The 21,055-nt window shown below is 34.7% G+C and overlaps 1 protein-coding gene across 1 annotated transcript; it reads left to right on the top strand.

Moving 5' to 3' along the window:
* Positions 1-12,870: 12,870 nt before the first annotated feature.
* LOC126742440 (polygalacturonase-like) lies at positions 12,871-14,872 on the top strand. Its single transcript, XM_050449088.1, has 4 exons — positions 12,871-13,180; positions 13,933-14,123; positions 14,175-14,502; positions 14,558-14,872. Exons 1-4 carry the CDS (start codon positions 12,871-12,873, stop codon positions 14,815-14,817), a joined length of 1,089 nt encoding a protein of 362 aa, XP_050305045.1. The 3' UTR covers positions 14,818-14,872.
* Positions 14,873-21,055: the final 6,183 nt, after the last annotated feature.

The raw sequence follows: 21,055 nt of genomic DNA, 5'->3' as shown, positions 1-21,055 counted from the left end.
CGTCCAAATAGTTTAATTTTTTCTCTTTATAATATTTATTTGTTTTTCTCTCCAAATTAAAACTACTATTTTATTTCAATTTAATTTTCTCCTTTTATTATAACCAATTTAATTAACATTTTCTAAGTCTTAACAACAACAAATCTGCGCGTGTATGATAGCCTTTAAATTTCTAAATTCCTTTAGTATGTGCTGAACCGAGACCAGAGAGAAGGTGTTATTTGATTCCTTACTTGCATTTTTACGGATCGCGCATTGATTCCAGTGTCATGATCTATACGTTTATTTCCGCAAATGTTGTCTTGATCGTACATAGCGTGATTTACTGATCAAAATCGTAATCACGCTTAGTGATTAAACCCGAATTAGAAGACCCAAGAAGTCCAGAGCAGGCTTGCTGAGGGATACAGAAATTTTAAGGTAAGGATCAATAAAGGTATACTTTAAATCATCAATATACAGTCCACTTTAAATCTCTCACCGAATTATCTAAATCCACCTTGTGTCTAAATAAAAATATAAGTAACCATTAAAAAAAAATAAAATGTTTTTTTTTTACTAGACCAAACAATGTATGTTGATGTATATGTATTCATTCCCGGTATGGGGTGAAGTACCGGCCCGGCGCGTCCCCAGGTGGCGGATAGGGGAGGGCCTCAAGCTAATGATCTTTTTTGAAGCAGAGGCCTGCGGGAGCATACAAGGCTTGTTGTGCCAACCACAACTGGTAGCCTATTAAAACTCCTGCCGCGGACCAACTTCACCTGTCCCAGCTGTCGTGTCGTGGCTAAGGGTTTGCACCAGGTTTTAACGATGCCAGGTGGGGCCTGTACCCACCTGTTACACCAGGTCTCCGGCTGTCCGTGGTCACGTCTCGCGAGCCGGAGAAAGGGGGGTCTTGGCTTAGCCGCCCGGACCAAGAGGAGACAACCTCATCAAAAACCTAAATCCAAGATGGGGAGCCAGGTCGAAGGATGCGTGGCTAGATAGAGGACTAGCCGCAACTTGGGGCACCGGAGGGCACCCCATTGTATATACCCCTTATCCCAGCATGCGGGGCTCTGCTGGGACGGACCTACATTCCCTTGCTACTCGTGGGAACATTATGGACATGAGCAAGAAAACAAAAAAAAACAAAAGAACGGAGACAATCCTCCGAACATAACAGTAAGGCAGGAGAAACATCCTCCTCCTCAAAGCAAGTGGCAGGAGCAACAACCTCCTCCTCTCAGATGGCAGGGGCAACACCCTCCACCACAAAGCAAGCGGGAAAAGAAACTGCTTCAAAATCTCAAAGGAGATTTTCCTTTTCTCTTCCAGAACTGGGAAAGCCTGGGGGAAGGGACGATCCACTAAGGCGTGGACTTAGTGGTGCAGGCGTCAGGAAATACCTACGCTTTCTTCACGAGGGCATGTCACCCGAAGAAGCGAGGAAAAAAGTCCTAGACGACAAGGAAAAAAGAAAGGAAGAACAACCTCCTCAAACCTCCAAGGCATCGCCTAAGAAAAACCCCCAAGGTAAGAGGGGAAGTGACTTCATCTCACCCCAACAAAAAAAGGGGGAAAAGAAGCAAAGAACCGGTGACGATCCCCGGGTAATGAAGACGAGCAAGTCTGCAAACATAGCAGGGCAAGCCACCAGCTATGCAAAAGCGGCAAAGCTCATTAGAATCGGAGTATTGCCGGAGGACTACCCTGAGGCAACTCTAACCTCCGAACAACTCACAGATGTGAAGGAAGCAATCGTATCAGAAATGATCAACAGCACAACAAAGGGCGTGCAGTTCTCAGGTATTCATTTTCGCTCGGGAATGATACTTGTGGACTGCGAGTCGGAGCAGACAGCAGAATGGCTGGCTCAGATGGCACCTAGGTTGAAGGAATGGAAAGGGCCAGCGCTGGTAGCGAAAAGAGGAGAGGACATCCCAAAAGCGTATACCATCAGCCTTTTTCTTCCACGGAGCAAAGGGCAAGACACCACAGCTCTCCTGAAACTCATTGGAGTACAGAATCCAGAGATCTCCACCGAGACCTGGAAAGTCATAAGCGCCAAAGAAAATGGCCACGGTCAAGTGCTTTCTGTTGGGATCGACACCAAATCTGCGGATAGCATCCAGGTAAAGGGATACACTATCCACTACAGGTTTGGGCAAATCCCCGTATCTGGCCTCAGAAAGCAGGAGAAGGCAAAGGACAAAAAGATGGAGCTTGATCCATCCACTTCAGCCTCTACCTCCTCCGAGCCAGTCGCCAATGAGAACACCTCTACGGCGACTGAAACACAAGAGACCGAGGGCATAGACCTCGATCTCAATGTCAACCCGACCACTTCCGCTGAGGAGAATGTCATCAGCAGCGAAGAAGAAGATAGGCTTCTGGGACCTAATGTAGACCATCAGGGGGACGGACCGGATGGCCCTGACAAATCATAAGAGGACTTCACTCTCCCAAACCAGAAGCCTTTAAATTCAGCAAATTAGCACAAATAAACCTGCAACACAAACGAGCATCCTCCGATGTGATTGCACGGATGTTTGTCAAGCAAGATCTGGGACTAGTCTTGATCCAAGAACCCTGGATCAATCGGGGGCAGATCAAGGGTCTGTCAAGCAAAACGTCAAAAGTAATATATGATACCATGCAGGAATCATCCAAAGCCTGCATTCTCATAAGAAATAACATCAATTACATATGTATTTCAGAACTCATGACACGGGACCTAACACCTATTGTCGTAAATCTCGACATTGGGGACACCAACAGGACCATAGTAATTGCGTCAGCATATTTTGCTGGAGATGGGCCTATGACACCACCAGCAGAAGTGCAAGAGCTGATTCAATACTGTAGCAGATTGCGTCTACCACTCCTTCTAGGCTGCGACGCAAATGCTCACCATATCACATGGGGAAGCACAGATATTAACTTTAGAGGTGAGTGTCTGCTTGAATATCTAACGACAACCGATCTCGAGGTTCTGAATGTGGGAACTACACCAACATTCGTAACTAAATCAAGATCGGAAGTATTAGATATTACTTTAGTCAGCTCCAGTCTCAGAGACCACATCAAGGACTGGAGAGTATCAGCTGAACCATCACTGTCCGACCACAGGATTATCGAATTCAAGCTGGACAGCATTAAATACAATCGACCCGAAAGGAGGGTCCCAGGAAAAACAGACTGGGAATTATACAACACCAATCTGGAAAACAACTTAAATTATCTAAGCTTAAATGGGAAACCGCATCATCTAGACTTAGAGCAGGACTCACAAGCTGTCACACGTGCAATAAATGAGGCGTTCGACTCAAGTTGCCCAGTGACCAGTGAGAGACCCGTTAAAGACGCCCCGTGGTGGAATACACACCTGTCAAAACTAAGGTCAAAAGTGCGTCATCTTTTCAATACAGCGAAAAGACACGGTAACTGGCAGGTATATGCCGAAGTGCTTACTCTTTATAACAAAGAGATAAGAAAAACCAAAAGACAGCACTTCAGAACTTTCTGTGCGGAAATCGCTAACACTCCGACTGCGGCTAGACTGCACAAAGCAATGGCTAAGGGAGGCACATACCCAATAATGGCCCTCAAAAAGCCAGATGGCACCTACACGAAGGGAGAAGAGGAGCAAGCCATCCTATTACTTCAAACACACTTTCCAGGGTGCGAACCTATAGAAACGGTCCCAATAAAGTACACCAACCCTAAAAAAGAGGACTGGGAAGTTGCAAGGACCGTCTTTACGACAGAAAGGTTGAAATGGGCAATAAACACCTTTCAACCGTACAAGTCACCGGGAGTGGATGGAATTTTTCCTGCTCTCCTACAAAACGGACAAGAGAAAGTCCTTCCTCACCTGAGTAGAATAGCAAGGACGAGCTTAGCGTCGGGATACATTCCCAGTAGCTGGCGAAGGGCAAAAGTCACCTTCATACCGAAAATAGGAAAAAAAGATGGGACTGACCCCAAATCTTTTAGACCTATCAGCCTTACGTCTTTCATTCTGAAAACAATAGAAAAAATTTTAGACAACCATATCAGGAATGACATTCTGGAGAGAGCACCTCTACATCAGTGTCAACATGCTTATAGAGCGGGCAGATCCACAGAAACCGCACTATATCAACTGACACAAATCATCCAGAAAAGCCTGAATGAGAAAGAAACAGCCATCTGCGCCTTTCTAGATATATCTGGGGCATTTGATAACACGTCACATGTAGCGGTAAAAAATGCCCTGGAAAAAAGAAATTTGAACAAAACCATAATCCGATGGATTTGTCAAATGCTTGCCACGCGTACGGCTGAGACTACTGTGGGCGAACAGACCACAGGCATCAAAACTACTCGTGGCACGCCTCAAGGAGGGGTAACTTCACCCTTACTATGGAGTCTAGTAGTCGATGAACTACTTGAGATATTGACAAATCTCGGTTTCACCTGCATAGGATATGCTGATGATATCGTTATTATAGTCAAAGGCAGGTATAAGGGCACTTTATACGACCTCATACAAAGAAGCCTAAGCATCACGGAAGAATGGTGCACATCAGTGGGGCTGAGCATAAATTCAGCGAAAACTACTATCGTACCATTCACTCGTAAAAGGAAAATGCAACCCACCAGGGACATCCACCTGGGCGGACAAGTTGTACATACATCGGATGAAGTAAAATATCTAGGAGTGACACTGGATAGTAAGCTTAGTTGGAACAAGCATCTAGAATTCACAGTAAACAAGGCCACCAAAGCCATTATGATCTGTAGGAACCTAGCGGGTAAAAACTGGGGATGCTCCCCAAAAATACTGCGATGGATGTACACCATGATGGTTAAACCCATAATCACATATGGGGCAGTGGTGTGGCATGACACTACAAAGTTAAGTACAGTAAGGCGTAAACTTGACAAGGTTCAAAGATTTGCATGCGTATGCATCACAGGAGCTATGAAAACATGCCCCACAGCAGCACTGGAGGTCATAGTTGACCTGGCACCTCTTCACCTGGCAGTAGAGGGAGCTGCTAAAAGGGCCATGTTCAGATTAGCAAGGGATAGAACGAACAGTAGGGACATTGATCAGAGAGCCTGGGTATCTCAAACAAGATCCATTCCCCTGTTCGATCTTCCCAAGGACGATATAACTCGGGAATATCACTTTGTTAGGAATTTCAGTACAAAAATTGACAGCAAAAGTGACTGGGAAAATGAATCTGTCGCCCGCTCACTTAAACAGAATACTATCAAATGGTACACAGATGGTTCTAAAACCGAAAAAGGAACAGGAGCCTCCATTTGGGCCTGGCACCAAATACTCAGAGCCACTGTGAAAATACACCAGTGTCTTTCAAGCAGAAATACACGCTATAGAAAGATGCGCTCAATTAATCCTGAACAAAGACTACCTCAAGCAGGACATCGCAATCTTCACCGACAGTCAAGCAGCCATAGCAGCACTGAGTTCACATGTCATCAGTTTTAAAATGGTAAGAGACTGTTTGGGCAAACTTAATGAGGTAGGAAAGAGAAATAAAGTCACAATATTGTGGGTACCTGGACATACAGGCGTGCAAGGTAACGAAGAAGCCAATATTCTGGCAAAAAAGGGATCTGGTTCTCAATTTGTAGGACCGGAACCTTTCTGCGGCATAGGAAAGAATACTTACCTATATGAGCTTACAAAAATGGAGGATCAACTCAGAGAAAGCCTCTGGGATGATCATCCAGGGTTGAGACACTCCAAGATGTTCCTTGGAACCCTCGACCCAAAAAAATCTAAAGCTCTAGTAAGTTTAACTAAAACTAAACTACGGATTGTAACAGGATTCCTAACAGGGCACTGTCACCTTCGAGAACACCGCAGGAAACTAAAACTAGAACAGACAGGTGAATGCAGATTCTGTGGGGAAGAGGAAGAGACCCCAGAACACCTAGTAACTACATGCGAAACAGTTGCCGAAAGTCGTGCCATGCACCTCGGTAATTATGAAATTCCAGAAGGAAATATCTCATTACTGGAACTGTCACAACTACTAGCCTTTATTAAAGCCATAGGATTGTACGAAGTAATTTGACTTGAGAATACCATCAAGCAGTAATTAGAAAGGGGCACACAATAGATCTTTTAGGTCGCAGTGAAACTTCACCCTTATTTTAATCTAATCTAATCTAATCTAATATGTATTCAAATTCAAATTCAAATATATTACATAAAGTTATATACAAAAGTGTTATTGTTACATAGGAAAAATAGGTACAAATAAAAATAGATAACAACCCTATTTCATGAGGAAAGAAAAATAACGTTAAATACCTATATACCTAAGGTAAAAATCCAAGAAGAGGAATCGGCCTAAGGCCATCCAATGACGTACCTTGTGTGCAGATTTCCTCTTCCATAATGGCAGAGATATTAAGAGGTTAAGAACGGCAACAGCCCAGCCCGGCCGCTATGCAGGCGGAAAACAGGCAAGAGAACAAAAAGGTAGTAAAAATTACGACTAAATTGCACTACAATAACCCAATATCCACACACTCAGAACAACGTTTCAAAAAATGTTTGAGTTTTCAATAAAAATTGTTTGGTTTTGGCTTTGAAAATTTTTGGATAATTATAATATTTTTTCAATTCAGCAGGCAGTGTGTTAAAAAGAACTGGTCCATAATAGGTTACAAATCTTTAGGTCACATTTGTACGTTTAAATGGAATAAACATATTTATCTCTTTTGTTGCTCTTGTGAGATAGTTGATAGAATCCATATTAATTGGTGATAATGTAGTATGGACATAGTTTAAAGTGGAATGGATATAAATATTTCTGACACTTAGTAAATTTAGATTATTATATAGTTCACCAGTTGAAAATCTATTTGGTCTTTTAAATATTATTTTTAATGCAGAATTCTGAGTGATTAACAATTTCTTTATAGTATTGTTATACGCGCAACCTCATATAATAATACAGTACCTTAAATTGGATTCTATTAGTGCGTATATATAAAGTTTTTACAATCTCTGTGGGCGGTGGTTGATCTACTGACGTTGCGGAAAAACTCATATAATAAGTTTTATTAAAGTTTAAACTTAAAACACTATTGTTGAGCCACTCATACATTTTACTAAGGCCAATTTCGGCTTTTTTAGACTCTCTTCCAAGAATTATCAGAAAACAATAATGCAGTATCATCTGCGTACGAAATAACTTCGCAGTCGTCCAATAAGCTTCCTATACTATTAATGTACACAAGGAAGAGTACTGGTCCCAGCACTGTCCCTTGTGGAACTCCGGTTTTAATGTATTTAGGAGAGCTCATTGTGTTATTAATCTTAACAAGTTGTTTTCTATCTGATAAATAATTTTTTAATAAGTTAAGAGGCACGTTTCGAATACCAATTTTTTCTAAACGGTTAAAGAGAATTTCATGTGAAACGGTATCGAAGGCTTTCGAAAGATCCATATCCACATGTATGTAAGTATATTTTAATAATATTTGTATATTTTCCTTTTTCCACCATGAATATGACTTTTTTTCAGTTCGAGAACTTTATATATGTATATGTGCTTTGTACTAAGGAAATAAACAATATTATTATTTTATGTAGACTTTACGTCAGTTAGATAAACTACAGTTTTTATATAGATTTATTTTTATAGTGATTGTTGAGATATATTGAAATATATTTTGTTTTTGTGCATTAGTATAACAATTATATTTTTTGTTATTTGCTGTTCTACATGTTTATTTTTTAAAGAGTTTTAGGTTTTATTTCTTATTCTTAAACTACATTTCACTTAATACTTGGAGTGATGGAGGGATGGTCCTAGTTGTTCGGCAGTGCGGTTCGACATAATCGACTTCTTGCAGCTATCGATTATCTAATTTTTGAGATATTTAAAAGACACATTAAGTCTCTTTTAGTCAGTAAAGCGTTCTACAGCCTGGACGAGTTTATAAAATACGAATTCTAACTGTTATGTACCAATACAATTTAAAAGTTATTTTATTAATTGTTAAATTTATTGTACTTCATTTTTATTTAGTCTATTCTTTTAAAAAGTTTAATTCTTAGTTACTGTTTTAACTGCTTTAGCATTCGTCTGTGTATATTATTCAATAAGTGTAGTTTATTCAATATTGACCTATGTAAGTGTTTTTCCTTTTGCCACTGTAAGAATTAATGAGCAATAAATAAATAGATAAATAATTTTGCGCCCCCACGTTTTTATTTTTAATTATTAAATGTTTAGAGGTTAGCATATCTCAAAAAAATTTACCTACACGTTCTATTTATTGGTTCTTAGTTTTTCACTTAACTAGAATTACCTCTACTCTATGACTACAATATTAAATTCAGGATAAAAAGACCTTTAAAACGGGGTATCTCTTGATCTCCTTCTAATTTAAAAATTTGAAGGCAGCTCTTACCCTCGCTCAGGGTGAGGTTAATCAAGTGTTAAGTGTAAAATATAATAATATAATATTTTCACGGAAACCTACCAAAATATATGCATAAAGTTTTGTAAGAATCGGTTGAGTAGAAGTAGAATTTTATTTAATACATCCTAACTAGTGTTTTTAAAAAATAACTTATTAAACACGAGAATACAATTTAGGTTACAATGTTGCAAAGCTTACTTATGACTGCGCTAAGATGACTAACTGCTCTTTTTTCACATCCTCTATATATATACTTATAAATGCTGAATAAAATAATACATATAAATGCTGTGACAATTATTATCTTAAGCTAATAATCTTATATTAAGCATAAGTGGACATATAATTGTAATTCAAAAAAATATTGCAAGATTAAAAACAAACAATAAAGAACTATACAGGTCGAGTTATATTAAATAAAATCGTTTATTAACAATTAAGCGCTAATTTAAAATGTTTGTTAACATGAAAAAAAAATTGTAATTAAAGAATTGCATTTTTTTAAACCAAATTCGAATAATATGCAGTATTCTTCTGCATATCTGAAAGATGATGATATTCTGAATGAAAATCTTTGTTTATCTTAATTTGTTCAGATGGAAAACAAAAATATGAAAATATCAGTTTTTATTTCAATAAGTTTTTTTGGCCAAATAATGATATAGGAGATATTGAAATTCCTGACGGACATTTTCAAAAACATGTTGTGGGATATCATGGCAGCTGTCGATGATGCGTTGACGAAGTTCATCCAAACTTTCAGGTTAGGGAGTAAATACAATAGATTTCAAATGACCCCATAGAAAAAAGTCTAACGGCCTTATATCAGGAGATCGAGCAGCCCATACTATAGGCCCCCTTCGCCCTATCCATTTATCTGGAAACTTGTAGGAGTGTAACAACCCCAGGAAGAATTTGCAAGGAAAATACAATGCGAGGGATATTGGTTTGTCGCAATTTAGCACAAATTAAAAAAAAATAAATAAATAACCCCTATAATACATCCCTATATACAATTTGAAATAAAATACACTTACCCTGAATTAACAGGATTTTCAATTAGGTGACGCAGGTGAAGAAGATTATAACGACATAAAGCGGAACATCAAATTTCGATTTACGAAAATTAAATCTCCCGAAGGGAATTTTCCAAAAATATTATCACTCGGATAATACCTCGAAATATTGTCGATCAAATAAATCCCACTACATTAGCTCGGTATGTAGAAGATGGTAAAATTTAATCATAAATCTTCCGATAACTTCAATCCGTCATTTCTTAATGTTCGCACTTCGCTTTCCCGCATTACAAAAAAAAGTCCAGGAAGTGACAATCTATCACCGTCAGTCGATACCCTCTTCAATACTCATCAATAGACAGAAGATCCGACCCATCAAAATATTTACGAGCTATTATGAGCCTCCGCTCATACTGAAGCTAGCCCAACCTTACATAACCATTATTACCAAAATGAAACTCAATAAATATACAAAAAATCAATGATTCACCACACACATCACTTAATACAATATAAAAGCTTTATCGGTGAGACATCATTAGTGAAATAAAATCTTAAATTTGTTGCATTACATGCAGCTACCCTGACTTGCCGTGTTCTGACTAAACCGTCAATGTCCAAGATTTGAATATCAAACATAACCTGTAAGAAATTGATACTGACATGTTTACTTTTGAAAAATTTATAATGTTTATTGTGTTTATTTTCTCTTAATAAAATATGGGAAATAATACACAATTAGTTCTTCACTTTGTACTTTATTTATGCAGAATAAATTGTTAAATTAGATAGAAGGTTTTCTATTTGTAATTTTATTGGATGTAATAATGATATAAATTTTCAATAATTAAATCCATTTTAATATTGAACAGTAACAGTAAATAAATGATGATCCATGTGAAAAAGTAACTGTGACATTTTAAAGTGTTAGAAAGAAAATATTCGATTCGATAAAATGTTTTATATTTTTTGTTATTGTGTTTGGTGTGGAAATTAAATTAAGGGTAACATGGTAAGTATTATACAGGGTGGCCATTTAAAAACAAAACAGAGCCTATTTTGGGTCCCTCAGAATATTTGCGAATAAATCCTCGGACCCGTCAATTTTTGATTCAAGGGGGAACCATTTTTTTGCTAGTTTCGCCCCCCTGAGGGCAAAGCCCTAGCTAGGGGGTGACAAGGGCCCCCAAAATTTTAAATGGAACGGAGGATCGAGTGATACCTTATTTTGAAGGTATTTTTATGTAGATTATAATCCTAAAGTTTTAAATCGTTACTATTTGCCTAGTCGATACAGGGGCTATTAAAAGTTACAAAAACGTGTCAACATTTTTTATGAAAAAAAAATGCTTGTAAATTTAGTTGAATAAATGTTAGTTAAATAAATACAAAAAATTTTGTTCTCCTACATTGTAAACCGTACTTTCTGTTGTTTTTTTTTAATACCCGTATCTTCGTAAAGAATGCCTGTAGGAATTTTTTTTATAGGAACGTTCGGTATTATTTTTCGATGTTCTACCTGAGTCCGAGAGATTTCCCACATGAACCGGGACTCCTGTATATACAAAAATCCAGGTAATTAGACTTTAACGTGGTACTTTATAATAGGTAATAATATACAGCGTGTTTCATTCAAATTATCGAAGGTAACATCTCTTCCAGTGCCGAAATATTTTATTTGTCTATTTATCATCTAACGATCTTACCATGTTTCTTTTTTAAATGTTTTTCTGAGCCTAGTACATCTTAATAAATGTTATATTGATCTAGCATATTATACGTATATTGACATAACTTATTTGCTTAATTCTAGGAACCACAGAAGAGAAAACGACCTCCTGGGGCAAAATTTCGGAAGCAAAAATAAGTTAGAGCCCAAGAACAGAAGAAGATGGCTGGCTAATAAAAGATTTCTTGACGAAAACTCCAGTTTCCAATGCAGAAACAGAAACTTTAGAGAGATGTTCTGAAGCGGTCGATGCTTCACCTGTTCTTGCACTTAAACCATTTACGAGTACATCCACTCTCAGTAAAAATGTAGAATCAGTCGAACCCACCAACTCAACAATAGAGGCTACAAGTGAAGATAAAACCGAAGCTTTGACTGAAATGTAAAGACCAAAAGGTACCATTCTTCAAATTTATTATATTAATAATTTAATATATAATTTAATATATTTATTTACTTATAATAAATTTATATAAATTTATTGTTTATTATATATATTAATAAATAAATATTATTAATATATATTATATATTTATTGTTAAATATTTAGAAATTTAAAGGCTATCGTACACGCGTAGATTTGTTGTTGTTAAGAAAATATTATTTAAATTGGTTATAATAAATCGAGAAAATTAAATTAAAATTGAAGTGGTAGTTTTAATTTGGAGAGAAAAACAAATAAACGTTCACAAACTAAATGTGGACAAACCAGTAGCAAATGCGGTGTTATTCTCAGAATATAATTTTCTATCAAAATATCTAACAATACAACAATTGTTCAATTTATAATAAAAAAGTTGTGTCACTTCCCGTTAAACCGGAAGTAATAGAAAATAATAGAACATGTGAAAAGATGCTCTTATTTTTTATATATTCTGTCGATATACCAAATTTCAGTTATTTTTATTAAAAAGTAAGAAAGTTATTAAGTGGTCCCTTTTTTCTGTGTCACCCGGTATGTTTCTTTTGAAATTATTATCATCGAAATTAAAATTAGTCACTTCTGACAACTTTAGGTAAGATAGCATTCTGTTAGCCCTGAGCCTTGTCGTCTTCTTAAAAATATAGTAAGAATGTTTTCTAACCTTGAATGCATTTTTACTTGTCAGTCTCTTGATTTTAACAAATCACTTCTAAATTAGGGAGCTAGACTAATTTGGAAGACATGACCGGAAGTTTCGATCGGATTTTTTTTTGTACGAGTTATATCTTGTAAATTTTTCTGGTAGAAGTTATTGTTTTACCCACTATATTGTTCAACCAATCTCTCCCGTTTTCGATGGAATATATCGTAATAATTTTTTATCGCGCGCATTTCCATCATATGATGACTTAATAGAAAAAATAATTAATTGTTATATAATAGGCAACCATATTTTTAAAAACATATTTCTTCATATTGTACCCACTTAGATATTTATAATGATTATTTTGTAGTGTTGTGTTTTTAAATGAGTAACGAAATCAAGGCACGTGTTTGAAAAGAATTTTTAAGATTAAGAAATTCCTTAATGTCTAACTTAAAAACACTATTTTTAAGTCTATTTTATCATCGATCAGCAAATATTACTTAAACTATTAAACTGTTCATTGTCTTTCTGAAAAGATAAAATTCCAAAAAATTTTTTTTCCTATATATAAAGCCTTACAACGAAACGTAGTGAATAACAATAACTAAACATGTATAAGCTATTCATAGTTACCGCTGCTTTAATTTGGGTAGCTTTGGCTTCCCCTTTAAAAGACACTTGTACTGTCACCAGTTACGCTGCAGTTAGTGCCGCTGTATCTAGTTGCACCACCCTAGTCATTAAAGGTATTACAGTACCAGCTAATAAGACCTTGACTTTGGACCTAAAAACTGGTGCTACATTGACCTTTGAAGGAACTATTACTTTTACACACTCAAACTGGAAGGGTCCTTTAGTTGAAGTTTCAGGAAGTAAGGTCACTGTTAAAGGAGCTTCAGGATCAGTACTTGATGGTTTGGGTAAGTTAATGTTCTTAAACAATACAAGATATTTGATATATAGATTTTAAAACTTATATAGGAATTAAATTACTGTCCAATTGATAATTACAATTGCATGGGGTACAAGGTTGCCACCGACTAGAATGAGTATCACGTAGCTCAAAAAGAGTATAAAAATAGAAGTAGGAAAAAAGTAAGGTTGAAAGTATATCTTCTGTGGCTGGTCTCTGGAAAGTTCAAGGACCCTCGTGCTAAAATAGAATTGTTATCAAATTAGCATAGTTCTCAGTTAGGGTACTGTTAGAATAGATTTAATCCAGCAGTAATACTTAGGTTGAGTTTGTTGTGAGTGGGACACCTTGTGTCTCTCCACTGCTACCCTGAGTCTATTGTGGCTTACTCCTAAGTGTTAATACTTCCTTAAGGGTGTGCGGCTTATGTCAGTATCATGGGATCTCTGCGAATGGTTCCAAGCAGAGTTCTTAAGATGTTTCACCCCTAGACACAAATAACACCCCACTTAATGTAGTAAAAGGAAGTACAATATTTTAAAAAAAAATAGAATGTAAGTGAGAATGTAAATAACTCACCAAAATATTTAGGATTAATATATGGGCCTGTTATAATGGGAAGTTAGAGCATAGTCCGCAATAACAAATTTAGGCGAATCTGAGGTGAATAAAAGTTAATATCTACCTATCTACGGTCACATGTCGTATATTATACATATAAGATAAATAAGAGAAAGCACTCAATTAAATTAATTCTAGGTGCTAAATATTGGGATGGACAGGGAGATAATGGAGTAACTAAACCAAAATTCTTTAGAATTAAAACTACAGGAGGATCACTATTTGATAATATTAAATTGCTGAACTGCCCAGTCCAGTGCGTCTCGATTAACAGCGCAAGCAATACTGTCTTAAATAAGTGGACCATCGATGTTTCTGCTGGAGACTCTGTAAGAATTTTCCAAATAAATGTTCTAGTTTATCACATTTTTATTTTTCAGGCTGGCGGTAAAAATACTGATGGATTTGATGTTTCAAGCTCTACAAGCATTACAGTTCAAAACAGCCAAATCCATAACCAAGATGATTGTGTAGCTGTAAACCAAGGATCACATATGATCTTTAAAAACTTAACATGTACTGGTGGTCATGGACTTAGTTTATCAGTAGGTCAAAGCACCAGTAGTGGCAGTGTCAATACCGTCAATAATGTAACTTTCACCGACAGTACCGTCATAAACTCCAGAAATGGCATTCATGTTAAGACCCATAGTGATGCTGGCACTGGTTCTATTAATCTTGTTACCTATAAAAACATTCAATTATCAGGTTTGTGTAAAATATTAACTAATTTACTTGTGTTTCTATGTAAGTGAGTTTTCAGGTATTACAACCTATGGAGTTAATGTCCAACAAGACTACAAAGGTGGAAAGTCAACGGGAAGTCCAACCAATAATATACCAATCACTAATTTAAATTTGCAAGGTGTTACTGGCAGCATGAGTGGCGGTTCCAGTAGCATGCCAGTTTTTATTTTGTGTGGAAGCAAAGGTTGTTCTAGCTGGACCTGGTCTAAAGTATCTATAACTAATGGAAAGAAATCTAATAGCTGTAATTTTACGCCCTCTGGGTTTTCATGCTAGAGTGGTTATTTATCATTTTATTTTTAGTACTTAATTTTTATTTTTAAGTGTATAAATAAAATAAAAATTTACTATTTTACTTTAAAATTTAATTTATTTAATACACGAAATAACCCCAGTAAAAAGATCTAGGGCTTTTCCCTAAACCTTTTTTTATTCTACTACCCTATAGCAGCCTCCCTATAGGTTTAAGACAAGGTGGCTTGGCCGTAGTAGGTTGAGCAATGAGAGACTACTGGGTGTAGAACTGGGTGTTAATTCAAAAAATTAACGACTATTTATATCAATCTTTAAATATCAATTCGTGGTAATTATAAAGATCAAGATGAGCAACGTAATCATAATTTCAACTATTTTCCAATTACGACCTTGCGAACTTAACATAACAAATGTGAGCTTAAAATCCATCGTAAACACCTTGATCGACTAACATAAACAATTTTGTCCCAAAATGACCTAAACTGGATTTCACCTTTCGAATTGAAATTAGGTAGGTGGTCTCAACTCGAAAATTTATTAACTAGGTATAAGACTTCTGAATATTGTAAGCTTAATAAACTATACTCTTCATGTCTAGAAAAGTTTCATGAATTCATTAAACAAAGTTCAGATTTCTTAAAACAGGTGTTAAATCTATTGGAAAGTTCTGATACACACAACTTAAAGAATAAAAAGGATAATGATATTTGTAATCGTGTAATACTTTTAATAGACCAAATAATTTTACTCACTTTAAAGCAAAAACTTTATTGCCCATTAACTATAGTAATGTCTTTTATATTATATATTATATCATCTTGCACAAAAAATATTCCATAAGATCAGTCCTACGAGTGGGTAAGAGCAGTGACTTTAACCTTACGAAGTATATGAAGAATTAAAAATAATGATCCCTAATCTACCTAACTTCATAATAGATGTGAAGCAGTTGCTTCAATATATTACAGATAACTTAAAAGAATACCTAATATACCTAAACATATACTTCGCCATTAGAATATTATTACCAATACCAATTAGTACAGCCTCCGCTGAACGGAGCTTCTCAAAATTAAAACTTATTTAGAATTATTAAAGGAGTAAAAAAGACTTTCTGCGGTCGCAGTTTTGTCGATCGAGGTTGATATAGCATCCAAGCTAGATGAATTGTTTAATTACGAGCACGTAATTAAACAATTCAGCAGTGTGAAAAGTAGAAAATTTCTGTTCCTTTAATTAAGCTTATTTTTTAATGTTGGTAGGTTTTAAATATCTTAAATATTTAGATGTAACTTGTGTAACTTGTGACTAGATTTTCTATGAATAAAACTTTAATAAAGCCAGATGCTCTATTTATTTACGAGCAGAGGGCCTCGCAAAATGTATCTTGCCCACATAAAATTTTGATCTTGCGCCACCACTGCTCCGGTCTTACAAAAACATATTCCGGACGTTAATCCAAGAGCTTTTTTGTGCCATGCACTGCACATTTTTTTAATTTAGCAGTAAATGATGCTGCCAAAGTATCAAATGAAACAGTAAACTTTATTAATATAGTAGAAGAACTCTAATTTTTTTTCTTTTCCTCCACAAAAAGATGAGATACTATTTAAAAAAATGTACCTGCATTAAATCTGAAACCTTTAAGTGATACTAGATGGTAAAGTAGCGTAGATCCTGTAATATAAAACCATTAAAATTTAATTTAATTAAAACTTTGTGGGAGTCCTTTAAAAAATAGCGGATTACGATACTTTTAACATAGAAATTAGGCATAATAATACAGTAAATTTGTGTTCATAAAGGCCCCTCGCGGGAAAGTTTTGGGGTAGTTTTGATTTCCTACATTCTTTATGTCTTTTGGGGTGCTGAATCCGATTCTGATGTTTGCTAACAAAATTTCGTGACGCAAATTTACTATTGTATTTACATTGTAAAAAATGCAAAAAAAGTAAAAAAAAGTAGTTTTGGCAGTCTTATGCTTATTACTCGATAACCATCAATGTTTCGTTAAAAATACTTCTATTCAAAATGAAAGTACATAAAATATTCTATAAATTACATGTTTTTTTTTTTTGTAGGGCGCACCGTTTGAGCTAAAACGCTAGTTGTAAATTGTCGTATTTTATTTGTCTTCACCTAAAGCCACATTTTTCACACAAAACTGTAATTTATTATTAAAAGCTCATTTGTTTTAAAGTACTAAACAAAACCATCTGCACCTAAACCACCTGCAGTCTTAAAAAAAAGGATTTCAAAATTAACATTTTGTTTAAATTTTGGACAAACATAATTTCGTATTATAGGTCTATCAATTTTATTCGTTTTCTTCCGGCCTTTTTAAATGATTTTATTTTATTTAGAAGCTCTATTTTCGATGGATAGCCAGTGGCGGCTTTTGGGGTAGAGCCACAGTGCCATGGCTCTACCTAATAAACGTTGAAAATAAAAAAAATTATTTATTTTTTAAATTTTACTTCAGTCCAAAAAAATATCTGTATATTAATATTTAATACCAATTATAAAATTAAAATACTGGAACGCAGCCAGTGCAAGATTCCGCAAATTTCGCTAATGCGGAATCGAAGACGTAGTTGTCGCGCCAGGCCCCGAGTTACGTGACCAGTAGCCCTTACCACCGAACATAAACTAGAATAGAAGGATCACTCTAAGCGCCGCCCAAAATGTTGCCTGTCTCACTCGCTTTCTGATGCTACTCTTTTTTGCTGCCCGATGGCGACTGCGTTATACAGGGGCGTCTTCAATATTAGAACTATAATAGCGTTGTGCGGAAATTTTGTACTTTAAAAATGCCGGCGATATGTTGCGTAGATGGCTGCAGAAGTAAAAGGGGATATATATTTTTTTAAAAATAAAAATGGATTAGTTCACAGAAAAAAATACACGCTTTTCTTCAGTATATCTTAAATATCTCGGAAAATTGAGATCTTACAAAAAAATCTAATAAACAAAAGTTGGTTTAAAAATAAAAGATTGGCTTTATAGGCTCTATAAAGCCAATATGGCTCTATAGACGCCGAGATACAACTGTGTGAACATAACCCCTTTTTTTAGATAACAAAATATAATGACGTAAAATAATAACTTGAAATAATTTTAAAAAATCACGTTTCTTAGACAAATATCTAGCACGTTTTTTCAAGTATGTACTATCAAAAACTTTAAAAATAAACTTGATTGTAAGTCATTAGCATAAAAATTAAAAAAGTTATAGGAATAAAATAAAAATAATTGCAGTTTTAAAAAAATTTATCATAAAAAATTATGTATTTATTTCAAAAATTAAAGCGTAGATTTCTACAATGGACTATATATAGGTACCAATAATATGTTCAAAAAGTATCAGCGATTTAGAGTACATATTTTTTTTAAATCGTGATTTTAATCTAAAAAAATGCAAAATTTTTGGTAATATTCTGTTATTAGTGGTGGTTTTTAATAGTGAAAGCTATCCGATTTATTATTAGTTGCATTGCAATCATTTGAATGATATAAATTTTAGCCACTTATACCGTCTAACCATACTAAAACTGCATTTTTTTGTCATTAAGGGTGGTTTTTAAGGGTTTAGGTTTCAAAATATTGATGGGTACTATAATCCCCAATGTAAAACTATATTTATTTTGCATATTTATATGAATTCTAGGTTGTAAAACCCCTATTTTTGTTTTATTTTAATTTTAGTGGTTTGTTCTTTCATCCCCTATTTTAAAAGCAAATAATTAGGCATTTAATAAGTTTTTTTTATTTAACTACCTTTTTATATTTCACTGTTTCCGAGTTCCATATGCTGAGTGTTGTTATCACATTATTATGTAAATTTAATTAAATATTTAAAAAATGGCTATATTAACGAAGTTATTATTAATTAAGTGTATGTAATATTAGGTAGGTAGTTTCTTGGTCAGTTGAGAAAAGAGCATGAAAGGAACATAAAGCTAAGATTTAATTGTGTACATTCTAATAAACTTAATTTTAAAGCTATCTACCAAGTGTTTTTCTTAAAGTTATTTGTTCAAAAAAAAATACTTAATAATATTCTTTCAATTTCATTTTAACAATAATACAAAGTGCCATTAATTTCAAAAAATTCCATATATTACACGCTGCCCGCCGCGATGTACGAAAATATTCCTTATTAAAAATGTTTCAAACACCCCCCGTATCGTAAAGGATTGCCGTCGAAACTAAATAATGATTTACGACCGCGTAAAAAAAGTCGGCACTGTTTAGAAGTCCCCACTTCAAACGGCCGCAAGAGAGTGAACCTACTGTCTTGTTCTTTATACTGTGCCCTTACCAAGCATGTTAACCGGACCTTAGCTAGTAACTTTTATGCTTATGTAGCCAACGCCTTTTTAAACTTATAAATATACCTTAAACTAATTTTGTAGACACTTCTCTTTCTTGTATCAACCTTTGTACATTAAAAAGTCGTCCTGTATATTAAAGTTGTTTTTTTAAAAGAAACCAGTCTTCAAGATCAACCACAAAACTCCCGTATCGATGCATGTTACACCGAATAATCACAGCAAATGTCCTTGAAACAATGTGGTAAAGCTACGGCAAATTAAATAATTTTGGGCCAGGCTCCAAACCAATAAAATCTTTTCTAGCAAAACGTGCGTGATATTGTTTGTTTTGATTATTCATCGGGCGTTCGCGGTTCCGTAGAGATCTTTTATTTTATTTGGCTGGCGTTTTCGGCTTTGTTGGTGTTTTTTATTTTTATTGAATATTAAAAATAATGAATAAAATTAGTTTTTTAAAAGCAAATCTATTTCCAAATTAGATCAAGGTTTGGCCCTACCTCCCTGAACTGTCACGAGCCGCCACTGTGGATAGCCCAACGGCAGTTATACGGTAACAAATGCTTCCTCCAATCTCGGATCTCGAGACCCCCGCCCCGCCACTAACAAAACACACAGCGGCCATCTGCATGCAGCGCTGTTATGTAACTAGATTAGTTTCACATAACACATAAGAATATAATGGAAACTCAAATGACAGGGTTTGAAATAGTTTTGTAGGCAACTGCATGCACACCCGAATCGAAATACGGATGGCGCTGCATTCTGACAAAATATTTCGGCATGTTAGGCATCAAGCAACAAAAAGACCGTCAAAAATTCTGTGAAATACCGAACTCAACCAAGGAAAATATTTTTTATTATATTGGCGGAGGCGGAGTTTAAGTTACGAGCGTTCTTGACTAATTATTCGTGTTTTGTGCTTTTTTGAAAAATAATGGAGTGTTACCGAACAACTTATAAAAAATCTTTATTTGTCTAAAACACATTTGTGTCATGAAGCATCATTCGTAAAAAAGGTAAATTACGATTAAACTTATTAGTCATAAGATTATTAAAAATAAATATGTACATACATGTACATTGTTATAGTTTATACTACATATTATATTATATTACTAATTTATTTATATTTACTATTTATTTATTACGTGTTAAGTCATATAATAATTTTAGTTGGACATTATGTCCCTTTATAAACTTATTGTAAGGTTTTTGGGGCAATAAATGTGTAAATAAATAAAATATTTTATGGATAAGTAGGCATTCGTAATAATGTTGCAATGTACTACTTTTTTTCTTATAACTCAAAGTGTGCCTAATATGCATCTAGATATTTACTACGTAAAACACGTGGTAAATTTGATTATAATACATATTACTTTACGCTACGACGAATAAAATGGATTTTTTTTTAACTGTTAGATCTTTATCTGCTATAAATTTGTTACTTTTAGATGCCTCTGGCTTTTGTTGCCCGTTGTATAAGCCGCTAGTTTGAACTTCTAATAAATTGCACCAATTATTTTTGAAAAAATTGAATTTTTTTGCAATTTTAAAATACTATACCTATACCACTTCACTTTCAACTAACTTTTACGTGTTGTTGCACATACAGTACTATTGCCAAATTTTAAAAATATTGTCAACTTCAAAATACAAAATTTTTAAATTTCGTCCGTTGGAATAAAACACTTTTCAAGATCTATTTTTTAGCAAAATTTTCGGTAAAAGCTACCTAAAATATATATTATGTATAATGATATATACATACATATTTAAAGAAGTAAATATTTTTATTTGCCATTTTATCTAAATTACTAAATTAATCTAATACCTAAGATTTATATTATTTATTATTGTTTACTTTTCAGATAAAAGAGAAAATGGCAAATAAAAATATTTACTTCTTTACATAATATGTATAA

The sequence above is a fragment of the Anthonomus grandis genome, chromosome 11 (genome assembly GCF_022605725.1).
Source record: "Anthonomus grandis grandis chromosome 11, icAntGran1.3, whole genome shotgun sequence".
Taxonomy (NCBI): domain Eukaryota; kingdom Metazoa; phylum Arthropoda; class Insecta; order Coleoptera; family Curculionidae; genus Anthonomus; species Anthonomus grandis.
Note: the sequence above shows the minus strand (reverse complement) of the source record. Positions and strands in the feature narration are given on the sequence as shown.

Coding starts and splice junctions, on each gene's coding strand:
- LOC126742440 (XM_050449088.1), top strand. CDS start 12,871: ATGTATAAGCTATTCATAGTTACCGCTGCTTTAATTTGGGTAGCTTTG. Junction 13,181..13,932: donor ATCAGTACTTGATGGTTTGG/GTAAGTTAATGT, acceptor AATTAATTCTAG/GTGCTAAATATTGGGATGGA. Junction 14,503..14,557: donor TAAAAACATTCAATTATCAG/GTTTGTGTAAAA, acceptor GTGAGTTTTCAG/GTATTACAACCTATGGAGTT.